The 17846-nt window shown below is 41.8% G+C and overlaps 1 protein-coding gene and 1 long non-coding RNA gene across 4 annotated transcripts in view; one reads left to right on the plus strand and one right to left on the minus strand.

The window, feature by feature from the left end:
- LOC140640406 (histone-arginine methyltransferase CARM1-like) overlaps window positions 1-17846 on the minus strand; it is a 250059-nt gene that overhangs the window by 68599 nt on the left and 163614 nt on the right. For both annotated transcript variants that reach the window (XM_072839730.1, XM_072839740.1), the window contains exon 5: window positions 7775-7885. In XM_072839730.1, the coding sequence (XP_072695831.1) occupies window positions 7775-7885 (111 nt within the window). The remainder of the gene's footprint in view (window positions 1-7774; window positions 7886-17846) is intronic.
- Window positions 9253-16320, plus strand: LOC140640400 (uncharacterized). 2 transcript variants are annotated; one of them, XR_012037117.1, is made up of 5 exons: window positions 9253-9456; window positions 10255-10389; window positions 10668-10800; window positions 11860-11977; window positions 15899-16320. It is a non-coding gene; the product is annotated as an uncharacterized lncRNA (long non-coding RNA). The 2 variants fall into 2 exon arrangements; XR_012037116.1 differs by lacking the exon at window positions 11860-11977.

Below are 17846 nucleotides of genomic sequence, written 5' to 3' on the forward strand. Positions count from 1 at the left end.
TGTCTGATTCCAGAATCATCAATTCTAATCCTGGCAAAGAGTTTTAGAATCTACCTCATAAGGAACTGAGTGCTGAGTGAGACGAAGAGGCATAGATGTTTTCTCTCACAGGCTTTCTTGTCTTGTCGATCACCAATCCAACTACAAGAAGGATTTTTATTTCCTGGGTAGGGTTTTGTGGTAAATGGGGTGGCATTCCACGCAGGCTTCTGTTTTTTTTTGTTTGTTTGTTTGTTTGTTTGTTTGTTTTCAAGATTTATTTATTTATTTTAGAAAGAGAGAGATCATGTGCATGTGTGAGGTGGGGGAGGGGCAGAGGGAGAGGGAGAGAAGGAGAGAAGTCGACTCCATCCTGAGTGCAGAACCAGAAGCGGTGCTGGATCCCAGGACCCTGAGATCAAGACCCGAGCTGTACTCAAGGGTTGGATGCTCAACTGATTGAGCCACCCAAGTGCCCCCACAAGGACTTCTTTCAACTGCTCCTCTGCTAAGTATGTTACTAGCTGACTCTGCTAATGGAGGAAGGTTTCCTTCTTACATGGCAGACCTGTCTGCCTACTGAAGTGCTTCAAAATCAGTTGCTTGAAAAGAAAAAGATGGCTTTTCTCCTGACTCCTAGAAGAAGCAGCTACAGGGTAGGGGCTCCAGCTTCTAGTCAACACATGAACCTCTCTGCCTTCAACGGAACCATGAGCCCCTGCTGACCTGGATATTAGAGAAGGAGGTGGCGGGAAGGGCTCCTGCCTCACAAGCTGTGTCCCGTCTTCATGATCTATCTTCTCCAAGGTTCTTCCTTATCTGTAATATGGGGATGATTGCATCTGCCTCAAGCCTCTCACAGATTTTTCCTGAAGAACTACATGTTTACAGATGTGAAAATTCTAAACGTTCAGCTGTGCAAAATGCTTATTTGTATTATTTCCTTCAGAGATTCCTTACTGTCACCTTTTAACTTTCCTGTCAGTGCAAAAATAAAAAGTGTTGATGGGCTGGATGGAACTTCATGACTCAGGCATTTTAGTGTCTGGAGAATGAGAAAGGAGAAGTAAGAGGCAGGAGACACTAAAAATACTGGAGAGAAAAGCCAGCTCAAAGAGTTGAAATCAGGATAAACTCAGAAAACTTCAAGGTACATGCTCTTTTTAGTGTTCAAGATTATAAATTAGAAGTACCTTTCAATAATTGGCCCTCAGTGCATTTTGTGAAGAAGAGCTTATCCATGAATTTAAGATGAATCTCCTAAGAATCTAAGGGTTTCCAAAAAGGTCACTATTGGCAGTAAGAGGTGGAGCATAGAAAGACAGCATTGCATTTGTCACTCTTTAGGATTCCATTCAAATCTCCCTCTTCTCCGAAGGCCTCCCTTGACTCTCCTGGCAGACAGGAATTGCTCCTGGTCAAGATCATGTCCTACATGTACTCTGTGTCCTTACAGGGCTTTGGATAGTAGAAGACATATCATGTCAGCTGGTGAGTCTGTTTCTAGAAAGTCTTTGTTCACACCGAAAACACATATGACTGGTTGCCCTGTGACCTTGCCTACGCTTTTTGTGTCATCCAGCTTGTTCCATCACTTTCTGGATTTACTATTACATCTTTCTGTTCAATCTCCCCCAGCTTCCAGTCTGTAGCCCAAAGTTCGAACCCTGAATCTTGATCTTGTGGTATCTGCTGTGGCATATTTTACAGATCCTTGCTCCAGAACCATGGGACTCCTTCCCCCAGCTGCTGGAAGGGTGGCAATGATGACTCTCAGCTGGGTCTGGTTTTAGCAAATTCCCTGAGGCCAGAGAGTCACCTTAGCCAAAGCCACAGCCCTTCCTGACAGATTGTACATAAAAAACATGTGGAATATAAAAGCCTTTGCCTCAAGGTGGCTCAAGCCCGATGGGTGGTGCCAGCTTGGGGACTCTTGTGCAATTAGACGCACACTTCATTCTCACTGTGCAGCAGCTTAACACCTCCTCTCCCTCATACTATTCTGCTTCCTTTGTTTCCCCGTTTCCCCACACATCAGCTTCCCAAGAGGCCTCTGTGACAAACTACCTGCATCAGATCTCGGTATCAGAGTCTGTTTCCTAGGGAACCCATACTATGACAGATCTCACACATAAATAAGGGAATAAATAATGCCCACAGCGCAAGGGACTGGGGAGAGCACTTCACCTAAGGCTGAGCCAGTCCAATCTGATGAAGGCCCCCAATACCTGGCAGTGAACACAGCCCTCAGCCTGGGCATCACATGCCAACAAAATGAAGTCTGGCCACTTGTGTCCTCTCCATTGGTGCTTCCCACTAAAACCTTCTGCAGTAACAGACACGTTCCCTATCTGCACTGGTCAATACCAGAGCCATTAGCCACTGTAACTCCAGAGCACTTGTCATACAGCTACTGTGACTAAATAATTTAATTTTTAAAAACTAATTTACATGGAAATATAAACAACCACCTGGATGGCATGGCTCCCATTTAGAACAGAATAGCCCTAGATCATGAATCTAGTAGGTCTAGAAAGGCAGTGTCACAATGGCTCCAATTCCACCTGCCTTTACTTCCACTGCCCCATCATCCCATCATCTAGAAATACCTAGTCTGACTCCTTAAGAGTTACACTAATGAGGCATATGGAGGAATTATGTACCAGTAAAAGTCTAATTATTAAGTGGCCCAATAATGATTATGAATGTTGCTAAATCTCAACACCAGAGAGCTTTGTTGTAAGTTTAAGTTGCTTATGACGCATAAATCTATTCATGATTGCTTACCTTCATAGTCTTTTATTCTCCTGGCCCTCTGAGGAATTAGATGGAGAGACATGACCTGTGTCTGTGTACAATTTAAATTAAGGAATACTCCCCTCCTTGATCGTATATGTGTATACATTTGATTAATGCCTTTTTCTTTTCCATTTGATCTGTATGATCCTGGAGCTTCAGCTCTAAGTTTCATACAGAAGAAAAGAAAAAGAGAGCAAGACAGAGCTGCCATTTTGAGGTGGACAGGCTGGAAACCCATGGGAAACCTTTAGCCCTGCCCTGTTCTGTGGACAAGGATGATCTCTTATTACTGACCCAGAAATGTCAGATGGGGCCCAGGTTGAGAGCTTATGGCTGTACCTGGGCAAGTTCATGACCATCCTGCAGAAAATGACTCCATGTACGTGCCCTCCAGATGAGGAGTCACTCATATCACCCTGCCGACTGAGGGTCAGCCCTTACAGAATCAGTTTGAGCCACTGAAAGCAAATGAAATTGAATTCACTACAATTTGAAAATATTCTGTTTACTTAAAGCCCAGAAGCCTAGCGTGAGAAGAAGTTTCCAGGCACAGGCGATGGTAGTTAAATTTGTTCATTTTTCTTTCTTGTTGCAATTTTATCTTTTCTGAGCAATTTAATGAAGACTCCAGAGGAAAGAATTAAATGTCTGCTGGTTCAATTACCAAATAATGAAAAGGTCGAAAGGAGCACCATGCACTGTGTGCTGAGCTGCTATAAAAGCCTATTCTTAGAGGGAAAAGCTTTTGTGTGCTGTTCACACTTGAATTTTGCCACCCACAAATTGTGCAGACGAGCGACAGTGTAAGAAGCAGAAATCAAGAGCTGGTACAGGTTGCCCTCCATCCGGGTGAAAAGGCCTGGCCCATGGGAGTGTCTCATGACGCCTGCAGCAGCAGCCAGAGGCACAGTGGAGATCACAGTCTTCACTGGGAGGGACTAGGCTGGCATGAAATCCATCCTTCGAGAAGATTCTAATCATGCTTGGCCCTGAATGCATTATAACTAACCTGTCCTTAGGGCCACATGGCAGGGAAGGTCTCCGGGGCCAAAGAGACCTGCTGGCAAGAATTTCAAGGACTCTGTGCAGTCCCCACTGCATCTGAAAAGCCACCCCTGCCCCCAATCTGCCCCAACTCTACACAGAAAAGAAAGATTACGGAAACACAAAAGTCCTCTGCAGAAGCTTCTGCAGAAGCCAAAACCAAAGATAACATAAAACTATGGCTTTAGGGATTCATTAGAACATTGGTTTTAAAGCTTTAAAAATCAACTCTCCCTGGAAATGATAAGCAAAGAGGCAGTTCAGTATAGATTGTCCTCACCTCAACACCCACAGCGACGGTCTCCCCGCTCGTGCTGGGCCCTCCCCTAAACCTTCTGATCAGTGACACTGAAAGACTGCGCGGACAAGTCATTGTACGGCTCCTTTTTCATCTTTAAGTTCTTCTTTAGTTATATAGGAGAATAGCCTCATTCCTAGGAAATACTGAAATGTTTAAGGATAAAGAGCTATGATGTCTATCACTGACCCAGAGAAAAAAGTGTGTGGGGGGCACCTGGGTGGCTCAGTTGGTTAAAGTAACTCACTCTTGATTTTGGCTCAGGTCATGATCTCAGGGTCTCGTGAGACTGAGCCCCACACTGGGCTCTGGGCTGAGCATGGAGCCTGCTTAAGATTCTGTCTCACGGGATCCCTGGGTGGCGCAGCAGTTTGGCACCTGCCTTTGGCCCAGGGCGCGATCCTGGAGACCCGGGATCGAATCCCACGTCGGGCTCCCAGTGCGTGGAGCCTGCTTCTCCCTCTGCCTGTGTCTCTGCCTCTCTCTCTCTCTCTCTCTCTCTTATAAAAAAAAAAAAAAAAAAAGATTCTGTCTCTCTCCCTCTGCCCCTTCATCCCCTTCTCCTGCACGTACTCTCTCTCTCTCTCTCTCTCTCTCAAAAAAAAAGTATGTGTATGTCCATTTCTCTCTCTCCCTACATATAAATGTAATGTAATGTAAACATTTACACACGTGTATACATATCTGTGTGGAGGGGATGAGAGAAAAACAAGAGTCAATGGTAAAGCACATGGGATAAAATATGAACAATTGCTGAATCTAGGTAAACAGAATTTGGGGAGCCTTTGAACTATTCTTATTTTTATACCTTACCTGTAAGTCTTATGTAAAAAGTTTTAAATAGTTTAAAAAGGTTTAAAATTTTAAATTCCTTCTCTTTTCTTCTTCTGTGGACTAGCTTCTTGCTTAGAGACCCTTATACAGCAGCCACACTCTGAGAAAAAGTGCCCATGAGGGCAGCCCCACTCTGTGAGAAGGGCAACAATCCTGCTGATATGTTTAATCGGGATGAAGAGTCTCTTGGAGAAACCAATCACACAGACAGTTCTAGAATGGCTCCTCCCAGGGTGTGCTGATGATTATTGAGAGTTTATGCTGGGGTTGGAGATAGGATTACGGCTAGGATAAGCAAGGAAATTACTAGCTAATTCCTTCCTGTTTTTCCTTAAAATACTATAACCAAGGATATTAGGTTTTCAAGGTTTTAAAAAGATTATATCTCAAATCACCTTAAAATATATTGAAAACAAACTGTATGAGAAAAAGAAAATCCTTGAATTATTTATGCCACTCTTCTTGTGGGGTGGTATCTGATACAAGAGACAACTATCTCTTATCAGAACAGAACCTCTCTGAAGACAGGAATAGACTCTAATCAGTATATGTTACTCTTATATTCCCAAAAAACAGAATTATGGGATGCAAATGAATAAAGTATGATTAAATGATTAAGCAGCATCTGACACAGGGTTCTATGCTCACCTCCTTAGCCTTAGAAATGCATTTTAAGACCCATGAAAATCTAAGAGGTGGCACTTTTAACTACAGAGTTCTCTCTTCATAAGCTTATACTTTCTTCTTATTTTTTTAGAATTTCGTAATTAAAGTCTACTAGGACCATAAAGAAAGAGAAAAGGTGAGGTACAAACTGGAAAAAGATATTTTCCACAATATAGCCAGATAGGCTTAATCCCTAGAACATAGAAATCATTCCTACAAATTAATTAGAATTAGAAAAATAATTCAAAATAAAAATTGTTCAAAAAACGTGAACAATTATTCCACATAAGAGAAGGCACGAATGGCTAAAACACTCTGCAAAGATGCTCAAAGTTATTAGTAGGTGGAAAATGCAAATAGAACAGCAAACATCATGTCATAAATGCCAGATTGACAAAAATTCCAAAGCCTGACAATATCAAGTGCTGACAGAACTATAGAACAGTGGCATTCTTGTTTATTCCTGGAGGGAGTGAAAACCAGAAGAGCTACTTTTATTTCTGGAAAACAGCTGGGCATCACAGAGCAGAGTGAACATCACAGAGCAGACATGAAGTATGCATGTTCGATGACCCAACAATTCCACTGATGGTATTTACCAAGGAACTTGAGCAAAGCTGTACTGGGGAGTGCTGTGCAAGAATAATCGGAACAACACTTTTATGATAGACGCCATCCAAACTCTGCAAACAGAACAATGAACAAACAACTTGAGGCACTTCATACAATAGAACACTATCCAGAGAAGATAAAACAACAGTTGTGCACATCCACAAAATGATCATCAGGAACATAATCTTGGATGAAAAAAGCAAATTATAGAAGAATATATACATTATGATTCCATTTATGAAAAGTTCATAAGGGCTTTGTTTTTAGAGATAGAAATACATGTGGTAAAACTCTACAGAGCCAGGGGATGATAAACAAAAATTCAAGATAGTGGTTACCTCTGTTTAGAGCAGAAAGGAGAAGCAATGGGGACAAGACACACAGACCTTTAATGGAAATGCTAATGGCCTATTTCTGAAAAGAGGTAGAGGGCATATGATCATTATATCACAATCCTTTACACTTACATCTTTTACAAATATTGTTTTGTGTGTATCAGATTTTAAATAATTCAATAAAATAATTTCAATAAAAACTTTAAAAAATTGGTGAAGGAGGAAGCAACCAAAAAAATAAATAAATAAAATATTTTATCTGACATTTTTGGAAGGAAAATAAGAGTATGATAACAGCATGCTAGCCATCAGGATCTTGCACTCTACCCTTCCAAACATGCTGCATTTGTCTAGTCATCTCTGGTCCCTCTTTGCTCACTCAGGCAAAGCCAACCATCACTCTGAGCTACCAGTTGCCAAGGGCTAGAAGAACATTCTGCTATGTTCATCAGAAGGAACAGCCAAGCTTTCCTCTGTCATCCTATCCCTCATTAAAATTCAGGCCTCCTCCAGGTGTGAATGACAAGCACATTACCCTGTTCACACATATCCAATCTCCGTAACTTGATTGGGTTATTATTATATTACCAAAGCCATTATTACCTGACTCTTGACTTTGACTTATTCTCTAATATTTGTACACATGTCATAATGGTAATAGAGTGCTATACTTAAAACAAAGCATCTCTCTATCCTCCAAGTGGAGCTTGAAATTGGAAAAAGCTCCTTGAAACACAGATATCTGTCTGTGCTCCAAATACAACCATGTAGCAACAGCTCCTTAAGCCTAAAGTAAAAATTTTAAATGAGTGGTACAGCTATTGTCCATACAGTCTTTAAGAAAAAAATAAATGTAGTTCCAGTGAAGTCTGACTTCTCACCTTGTTCAGTCATTAAAGATAAGAAAACATTAATCTCCCCCAGGCCCACTTGCCACCCAATGGATGGGGAAGCAGAAAGTTTTGTTGTGTTTTCAGTGTTGTAAAATGTTTTAAAAACTTGTTTTCATGTCAATTACCACAGTGAAGTCTGGCTTCCTGCAGCAGTAAAATCCCAACAGGAAAAAAAAAAAAATCAGACTGGTAAAAAAAAAAAAAAAAAAAAAAAATTCTTCTAAATGACCTACCTGGAAGAGCCCATCACCCAGTCATCTAAAGTTTACTGAAGACCTTGTGAGTATAGCCACTGTAATAATACAGCCACTTACCTCAGCATACTGTGCTACCGAGCTGGCTTCAACAGCATACACTCTCCTAGCTCCAGCCTGGACGGCAAAAAATGATAGTATTCCTGATCCACAACCAACATCTAGAACAATCTGGAAGGAAAAGCAAAGAAAAGAAAGAGGTGAGAGCATGCACAGGTATGCTGGTACCATGCAAACTTTGAGTGTCACTATCGGATCTCATTGAAGTATGAGCTTTGCTACTTCTAAGTGGTCTTCCCTTGGCCAACTTACAAATCTCTGTGACATTCCTTTTTCTCAGATGTCTAGGGGGGTTAATAATATCCACTTTTCAAGGTCAGCTGTAGGGATTAAGTAACATGAAGTGTATACAAAGCACTTGGCACATAATTTCTTTGTAACATGGGTCACTTTGAGGATGTTTAGGGCCAAGAAAAGTAAAGTGTCATGAATGAGCCTCTGTTAGCACAAAATGAAAACTGTCACCAGTTTTTTTGTGTGTTTTTATATACTTTGCATAATTAATATATATGTATATATATAATTTCATATATATTTAAATTTATATATTTTTTCAGAAATAATTGAAGATAAAGTCTTTAAAAATCCAAAAGTAAGGTATGTGCTTTTTCCCCCCCCAGGTCTCTTGACATAGGTGGGAAGGTTTATAGGTGGAAAGTAGGGGGATATTAAGGCAGTGGACACATGGCATTTACAGACACTTTTCTTCTATTCTCTGTGTTCAGATCTGGGACTTAAATAAAGATAATCACCATTCACTTGTGCACTTACTAGCATGAGGGCCCAACACTTGGATACACTGAGAGCAAGAGGTGGATGGCATGTACTGGGTCCCTTGCCCAAACACTGCTGAAGCCAAGGCCCAAAACTCAATCTGATCACTGAAATTTCAGGTTAATGGGTTCCTGCTACATCAATGACTTTGACTCAATATTTTTTAGTACTAGCTTTGAGCAATGCATTTTGATTGGCTCTAAATCCTCACAATAAGCATTTCAGTAAATAGTATTATTATGTCTACTTTACAGATGACCAAACGGAACTTCAGAGACATTGACAACCAACCAAAGTTCACCTAGAAGCACACTGGGGAGTTCAGATTTGAATCTGGGCATTTCTGCCTCCAAGCTCAAGTTCCATAAAGCTATACACTGCTTACTTAAGTTCATCTTTATAAATCTGACATTCTAACACAGTGATACCAATAGGCAATGTTTGACAAGGACAAAATATTACTTTTTGTAGGAAATTTAGAAAAGACTTTTGTTTTACCTTGATGGCAGGAAAATTCTTCCCAAAAATAGGAACTATCAAGAGGGTAGGTGTGCACACATGTGTGTATGTGTGTGTGTATGTGTGTTTTAACTGCAGTACCATACTGTGCTGACACAGATATTCTGCCATTATTCTAAGGAAGCATGCTGCTAGTGATGGATTCACAGTGCTCACTTACATTAATTCTAGAACTGTGGCTGTATTCCATATGGTTTCCTAGGGCTTGGGTAATTAGGAGCATTACCAATTTAAAATGTCACCCAGGCTCTGGAATTTGCTGTCAGGCTGTCTACACTTTTAGAAATACCAACTTTCCCTTCCCCTCATCCTCCCTAGGAAATAACATCATCTTCACATGGCTCTGCTCCATTCCAAGAACACCTATGACTGCTGTTCAGGGAATGAAGGTCAGTAAGATGGACAGTACAATCCACAGCTTCCCCCTCTTCCAAAAAGATACACAGATCCAAAAGAACCTTTTTTAGAGCCTTATTCAATAAGAATATGAAACTTTAGAGTCCGCGTCCAGTCCAAAATATGGATACAAAATGAAGAAATAATGGAAACTGAACTTGCTTGGTCTGGTGACAGGTGCCCTGGAAATGTGTGAATGGTGTTCTTGGTCTCTTTTATTAGGGTGCCATGAAGCACATCTCAGAAGGGTGTTTTTTCAGTTCTCTTGACTTCTCAGACTAAAAACTAAAGAAATGTTTGCCAGTAGGAGAGAGAGGAGAAAGGTAGTGGGGAGAAAGAGTAAAAGGTCAGAGATAGGAGGGAGCCTGATATATGTGGTTCAACCTTTGGCAAGGTAGTCGATTAGATAGAAGATGCTCTAATAGATCCAAACCATATCTGGAGGAGAGATGAAAAGTTACAAACTAATTTCAGACCAAAATAACCTTATTGATTTGGTTATCTCAAAACATAGCATAGGCCTTGGAAAAGAGTCTGATCTTTTGCTAGCATTATCCAGATAATGCCATCTGCCTTTCCACTCATGTATTTAAAAAATTAATAAAGGGATTTTCAGTTTGGGGCTGGTAGGAGAGGGTGGAAAGGGAAAGGAACATTTTGCCTTGTCTATGTAAGCCCTGCAATATTGGAAAAAAGATGTGGAGGGCTTGGATAAATTTTCTGATGAAGAATAAAAAAAGAAAGGCTGAGGCAAATATTTAGGCTCTAATGGACATATACCACCTTTTCAGCTGGGGCTTCCAAATCTGTGAGAAGAGAGAATGCTTACACAGATAACTCTGTTACACACTTTCCTACATGGCACTTCAGGAAGCCTTGAAGCTACCTCCAATCCTATTTTCTGGTCCTCACAGAAAGATTATATGGTGAGCCTATTTTTTATTCTAGCATTGGCAGTCCATCACAGAACTAGGTATGTTTGAGGGCCTTGGTAGATGTTAAATTATACTTTCTTACCCTAGGGAAAGACTATCCCCTGCCTTGGGCATAGACAATAAAATCCCCTTGTGTCTATAAAGCCATTTATGGTTTCCAAAGGATGTACCCCTGACACTATCTATTTGGTCATCATGCCTCCTTGGGATGGGCAGTACACAGTTTATTGCCATTTTATTGATAAGGCAATGCTTCTTCCTGATTCTAGGCTCCCTTGTGCATAATCTCGTGCAGCAGAGGCAGCTCACAGCTTGCCAGGTCCATGCTCTCTCCAAGCCAGGACCATGTTTCCTGCTCCTCTGCATCTCCTCATGGCCACCAGACCACTTCGGCCCAACCAAGTATGATGGGAAGTGACGAGTGTCTCTTCTGTGGGAGGGTGGCTGAAGGCATACTGTGACTCCCCACACTCTCTGCTCCTTACGCAGTGGCTCTGGAAACCACCTGCCAGAGCTGAAAAAGACCTAGATCCCTGGGTCACCCCTTCAGAAAGAACCACTCAGAACACTCAGCATGGCATGAGAAAGAAAGACATTTTATTATGCTAAACCACTGAGATCTAGAGACTGTTTGCTTTCAGAGGTGGCTTGCACTGATCCATACTTTTCTGCTGGATGATATCCCTCCTCTGGTTTTTCCACCTGGGGACGTGAAGACCAAGCCCAGAGATTCCGTCTTTGGGGCGCCTGCTCTGACTTCCCCAGACAGTCAGCCCAGACTGGGCTCTCTGTGTCTGGTACATAGCTCTCCAGGAGAAAGTATTACCAGATATTGCAAGTATTTCTTTACATGTTTGCCTTCTCTGCTGAGCCCATGAGCTCCCCAAAGACAAGAATCACATCATTTATCTCTCAGTCCCTAGTACAACAGGAAAATAAAAGCCATTAATAAATATTTGTTGACTAAATGACAGAATGACTTAACACAGCAGTCTCCTCATTCCAACATCACCTAAAGCTATCTCTGGAAAAGGCTTATGACTTTTTCCAGCAGTTTGAACTCTGGTAGTGTTCTGGCATGCATAGCTAGGAACCAAAGAGGTTGAGCCCAGAATGCTGAATTGTTTCACCCAATCTTTCCTTCTGCTTCCTGGCCCATTTTTTATTTCTTGGCTTCGAAGCCACCTCACAGAGCTGACATTTTATACTGTTTGTCTTCATGATGTCTATCCTTCCTCCTTGACGATGATCCCAGCATGTAGTTTGGGTCACTCTTGTGACCATCTGAGGCAGGCCTTCTTGGAAGGTTCTATGTCCCTTCGTGCTACAGGGCCTTAGTACATGTTGTTCCCTTTGCCCAGGGTGCTCCCCACTGCACACTCTGTGATAACAGTCTGTGTTTTTTTTTTTTTAAATCTACTCAGTGTCCATTGTGCTAGATCTTTCTATTTGCTCCTCCAGATCTATGCTCTTTGTCAGGAGTCTAACCTATGTGGACTGTGTCAATGGCTTCCTTGACATTGGACTCCAGTTGGGAGCACTCAAAAGCAAAGACAACAGCAAGTCAGAGTGAAGACAGGTCAGATGATTTATTCTCCTGGTTTCCTCCTTCCTGGGTTTCCACAGATTTGTTGTCCCTTCTACCCAAAGGCAAAATTCCTATTGGGCTTCCATCTTTACAGCTATGACTATCATGTCTGCTTTCCAGTAACCACCCATTGTGGTCCACAAGTGGTAAAAGGTTTCCACTCTTGTTAGTGTTGGGCTGCTTTACCATACTGTGCTGCTTCCCTTAACTCTGCGCATCTTGGTAGAAAGTCCTGTTACTTAATTCTCCTAAAGCACTCTGTTAGGTATGCCATCTCTCTCCTGTGGGGTCCCTGGCTGATACACCAACTTCTCCTTTAGATTCCAAATGGCTCTCCATGAGAGAAGATGTCCCTACTTTATGCTCCCCTCCCAAGCTTAAGTAAAGTCCTCCTGTTGTATGCTCTCTTATCATCACCTCCTCATGCTCTTTCTTTGTAACACTCACCACAGTTATAACTTTCCATTCAATGCGTGACTATTTGATTAATGTCTGCTCCCCTGGACTGTATGCTTGGTTAAGAGAGAGACTTCCATCTATTTCTCACTCACGATTGAATCCCTGATAATAGCCACAGGTCTGGCACATAGTAGAGGCACTCACTAAATCTGTTGAACAAACGGAATAAATGAAAATGTGTCTTGCTACCACAAATAGGGATCCAATTCAGGATCCAGAAAATATTACCTCCTCAGAAAACACCTTCTTCCAGTGTAATAATTCTCTCCAATGTAGTGATCTTAAGCATCATTCAAAGGATGGCTTTTAAAAAAATATATTGCCATTTTATCATTACACTATGATCCAGTGACCTCTTGTGTACAACGCTTCTCTGGAGAGTGAATTCATCCTTGGCTGCCCCTAGGTACACAGGCAGTAACTGAAGACATGGCTAATTTGGGGCTAAAGTGGGGGAGCACCAAAAAATGGTGTGAAATGCCTGTCAGAATTAATAGGGCAAAGTCAACAATTGGTCCATGTAATAGTGGCCAAAAATCCTGAGAATTTTTTTGTAAATAAAGTAAGGCTGAAAAATATTAAAAAGATAGGGTCATCCTTTTGCTTATACAGATGATTTTAATTACATGCTCTAGTGGTTTTCCTGGGCAAAGAAATCCTGCAAAATGTTTGGACAGGGCTAAAAAACTCTCCAAGTGGGTTCAAAGCTATTTATTTGGATTTATTAGATTAAAACTAATGAGGAATATCTGCGTCTTTATGGAAGTGTGAAACAAAATTACTCCTGAATAATGGAGTAAAAATTAAGTAAATATATACCATTTGTTTTATACTTATTATGTTGTTCTGCCTGTTTAGTACTTTGTAGGCATCACCTTAGTTACTTGTGATGACAACTCTATAATCAGAGCACTATTGTTTTCTCCATGTTGTAAAGAGGCTGAGCATCTGATGAAGTTCAAGTTGTGTTCTTAATAAATGGCAGAGAGGAAATAAGAAAATAGATGTACCTAGTTCAAACCCTGCAGTCTTAGCCACTCCCTTCATCTTCGATTTATGTTATGCCTTGTACTGCTTAGCCTACAGTACTATTGGTCACATTTAGCCTTCTCTTTTGCCCCAGCATTTTTATCAGTCTTCCAAGATTGAGGTCCCAATCATCCCACAATCAATTCCTCAAATGACGCCAGTTATTATTTACTATTTATGCATTCTTTCTTTGCTTGAGCATATCAATAGCTGCTCTGAACTGCAATCCCCCAACCGCAAGCTTTTTATGCCCTGTACTCTTAAATTCTGTGCCCAGCCCACCTGTCCACTTCACGGCCAGCAGTGCTTCTTCCAGACATCATCTTATTACCACTGTAGACATCCGCACCAAACCACTTCAAGTGGTTGGTAACATGCCCCATGCTCTTGCAGGACTGCGCATGTTACCATCATTACCTGCCATGGGCTGCATACCCCCCAAAACTGCCCCTGACTCTGCCGGTATCCTAACTCTTGACTGATAGGTTGACTAAAAAGCCTGTAGGCAGTAACAGAATGAGGAAACTGCTTAGCCTTTTGTGGTCATGGAAGAAAAATTCCAAATCATCTCAAGGCCTGCAGACAACATCCCTTTATGGCCTTTGCAGCTAAGACTTAAATCTTGTACAGATAATTAGCGCTTTCATTACGGCATAAGAATCCTGCCGTGATAGCTCCTCGTAAGACAGAATTCTACATCTGCTGTGCGGTGAAACTTGGTTACAACCAAAGAGCTGTCTGTATTTAAATTATGCATAATTAGTGCTTAGGAACCCTTGCTTCATCCTGCCTGGTCTTCTGGCAGAGGATAGATAAACCCATCACCAATCTTTTCACCACCTTTTCACCAGTTCCCCGCATGATTATGAAAAACACAGAATATGTTGATGACTTTTAGTTTATCTTCCTAAAATGATTAACCCTCTTCCTATGCTGCCATTGGTTTCATATTAGCTCATCTCACTTTAGACACATAGTCATCCATCAGACATCTATTAAATGTCTCATATTACTCACTGTGCCAAGTGCTGCTAGGTGCTGGGAATGCAGAGATGAACACAGAGAAATAGATGTGTAAGAAAGAAGCACCATGATGTGTTAGAGTGGCAATGATGGAATTACATAAAGGGCATGGTGAGAATATGAAGGAAGAACAGTCTATTCTATCCAGGAGTCTGGAAAGACTTCAATATGGTAATCGGAGCAGTGAAAATTGAAAGCTGAGTCAATGTTATGCTCTTTGACTTGAGGGAGTATCTACCTGTGAATGATAGAGCCAGTCACATTTAGGAGACAATTTCCTCAGGAGCATAATCTTTGTGCTAGATGTAGAAGAAGGGGCATGGCTAAGACATGAGCATGGCATAACCAGAAGCTGGAGAAACTGGCAGAAACTTGATCATAGACGGTCTTATATACAAGATCAAGAGCTTGGACTGGATCCTTAAACAAAGAAGGATCATAAAATGTTTCAACAGGAGAATTCTTTGATAGTTGCATTTTAATAGCATCACACTGGTGGTATGGATTGGAGGGCATAAGCCCAGAGGTAGCAGACAGATCCGGTGGTTCCTAACTACATCAGTAGTCCCTTCTTCCTTCCTATCAGAACCTCAATATTATTGAGTATCTATCCTGCATGCAGTTAACCATCCTCAGCCTAAGGGAGGGATCCTGAACCATCTAGCACAATCCTAGCTGATTCTTTTCCTCTTGCCAGAGATGGCTTTAGGTTTGGCTGTGTGATATGTTATTAATGAGACCTGTGGGAAAGTCTGCTGGGGGCTTTTGGGAAATATTTCCTCCCCCCTAAGACAGACACATAGAAAAGATACCTCTTCCTTTTTGGACATGGTTAAACTAGGATATGATGTGTGGAGGAACTGGGTTAAAATACCTTGGAGTCATGCCACCTTCAACTGTTTTAGCCAACTTGAGTGGGGATTTTCTCCCACATAAAGCCAGATATTTTAACTCTGGTCCAAGTAGGAAAACTAACTGGAAGATTTGCAACATTCCAGGAAAGGTACAATAAAAAGGAGAAGTAAGAATGAGCTGGGGGGTGGAGGGGAATGCAAGAGTTGCAAAAATGCTAAGTTAACAGAAGCTAAAGGATTTGGAGGCTGGAAGGGAAAAGAAAAGGTCTAGATGGACTCCCAGGTCCCAAGCTGGGGTGGTGGTTATAATTCGAGTTTTGCGTCATGCCAGAATGGGACATTTGCCTCGCTGTTTGCTTAGAGCAGCCCTAGAAATCACCTGTGCTGATCTTCAAACTCTGGAGTTGAGGTTCATCACTGCTGCTGCCTAAGGAGTCTGCTAGTCTGCTGCAGGGGTGCCTCTCATTCCTCAGATTGGTCATGCGGAAGACAAAACTGCTCGCCCCACTCATGCCACATGCATTTTGTTCCTTGTCTCCTGCTGCAGTCTCCTTGTTGCTTTTGGGGCATGAAGCAAGCACTACAGCGCCTGCCCGGCACCCATGCATGTGTGCCACTGAAGTGCAAGGAAGTTTATACCATCTGGAGGTGAACTTTGACCAAAGCAAGATGGTAGCCAATGGACCAGTCATTCTCCTTTCCTCACATTGGATGAACTACTTGGAGATAAAGTTGTTTCACATGGCCTCTTCGAAGACACAGAGCAACCAGTTTTTCATAAAGCTCTGGCAAGCTCAGTATATGCTCTCTTACTCTCTCCTTCCTTCCTTCTTTCCTGGTCTCACTCCCCTTCCCCTTACTCATGCTTTCCTGAGATCACCCTCCCTAACCTCACCTAAGCCTCTGTCCCATGATCTGTGATTCAGGAAACCGAGGCTAAGAAAATCATGGAATTTATATGAAATTCAACATGTTTCTTGGCATTCTTTTCTGTTATTCTGTCTTTTCTGGGTTTCTGGTGCCTCTGACTTCTAAACCCAAGCCACCATTGAATCTGAATGGCTGTCAATAGCTCAGATCTAGGAAATGAAGTGAAAAGCAGAGCTTAAGGTCCAAGTTCCATCAGAGCTCAATTCCTGGTCCAGTGCTAAAAAAGACCAGGTTCAAGTACAGTACTTAAAACTGCTTATCAATTGATTGTTTGAACCTATGTGACTGCTTCTTACTGATTTTGTCTTGTTTGTCTACTTATATTTTTATATTCTTATCCTGAAAAGTAGATATTGAAACAAAGTCACCTACTTTAGAAATTATTGTTGCATAGAGTGTTTTATCTAATTCTTTAGCAAAGTCAGTAGCTGCTCCAAATTGGTCTTTCATGGCTGGCACTGCCTTAGAGGGAACACAAAGGCTTAGAAATTCAACCCTAGGAACTTCCTAAGGTGGCTTGCATCCAGTGGGTAGGCAATCCACCAGGCCGAAATTAATAGTAAGAGAACCAATAAAACCATAGTAGTGAAATATTAATCCTTCAAGCCCTCTCTTTCTTTCCTACTTCCCTCACATGCACAGCTGATGCACTGACAATATCACCTTAGCAATCTGTCCCTTCTTTAATGATTTTGTAAAAGTGGCATCTGGTATGATGGTCATTAGTGTCATTTACCAACTATTTCTGGTTCTCCTTCTGTGCACACAGTAAAATCTCACTCCCTTGCTCTTTAAAAGCAGGAGTGACCACATGACTTGCTTTGGTCCATGTAATGTGACCAGAAATACCACATGTGGTCACTTAAGAACTGGGGGTGTGGTCAGCTAATCTCTCCTCTCTGCATTCGGAGGCTGCTCCTTCAGACTGGGTTTGGGGTGAGAAGGAGACAAAGCGCAGCCCTCAGCTGACCCCTAATGGATTAAATGAGACATAAAGCTCTGGTGGTTTACACCACTGAGCTTTGGGGGTTGACTGTTACAGTAACATAACCTAGTTACGCCAACAAGTCTGAGTAGTGCCGATGATCTCTGATTCAGATTCCACAGTTACGTCCATCCACAGCATTCTGACGGTGTGCTGAGACTCTGCACACGGTAGCTCACTAAATTCTTACAGCCACCAAGTAGGCATTCTTACCCCAATTTAAAATTAACCTCAAAAAATATTAGAGGCACTTGTCACCATCTTGAAAGATTCAGAGATGGGCTTTGAGCACAGATATCTTGTTTACAAGTCTGTGTAAAGCCCCAAGCTCCCTTGTTCCCAAATGCCCTAAAAAATGGTCAAACAGTCTGAGACCATTGTTTATTCAGTCTTTTTGGATCTCCCTGAAAGCTGCACTTTGCTTTCATACCAAATGAAAGCATTTTTCTCTGCTGACTATAGCATCTTTCTCCCATACTCCTTCAGGAGCAGATTCTATTGAAGCTCAGGAAAATCCTGGCACAGACATCCCATCTGCCTTCACACTCACATTTGGGAATCTATGCAAAGGCTCCCTTAA

This window comes from Canis lupus, chromosome 1, assembly GCF_048164855.1.
Source record: "Canis lupus baileyi chromosome 1, mCanLup2.hap1, whole genome shotgun sequence".
In the NCBI taxonomy this organism is placed as follows: Eukaryota; Metazoa; Chordata; class Mammalia; order Carnivora; family Canidae; genus Canis; species Canis lupus.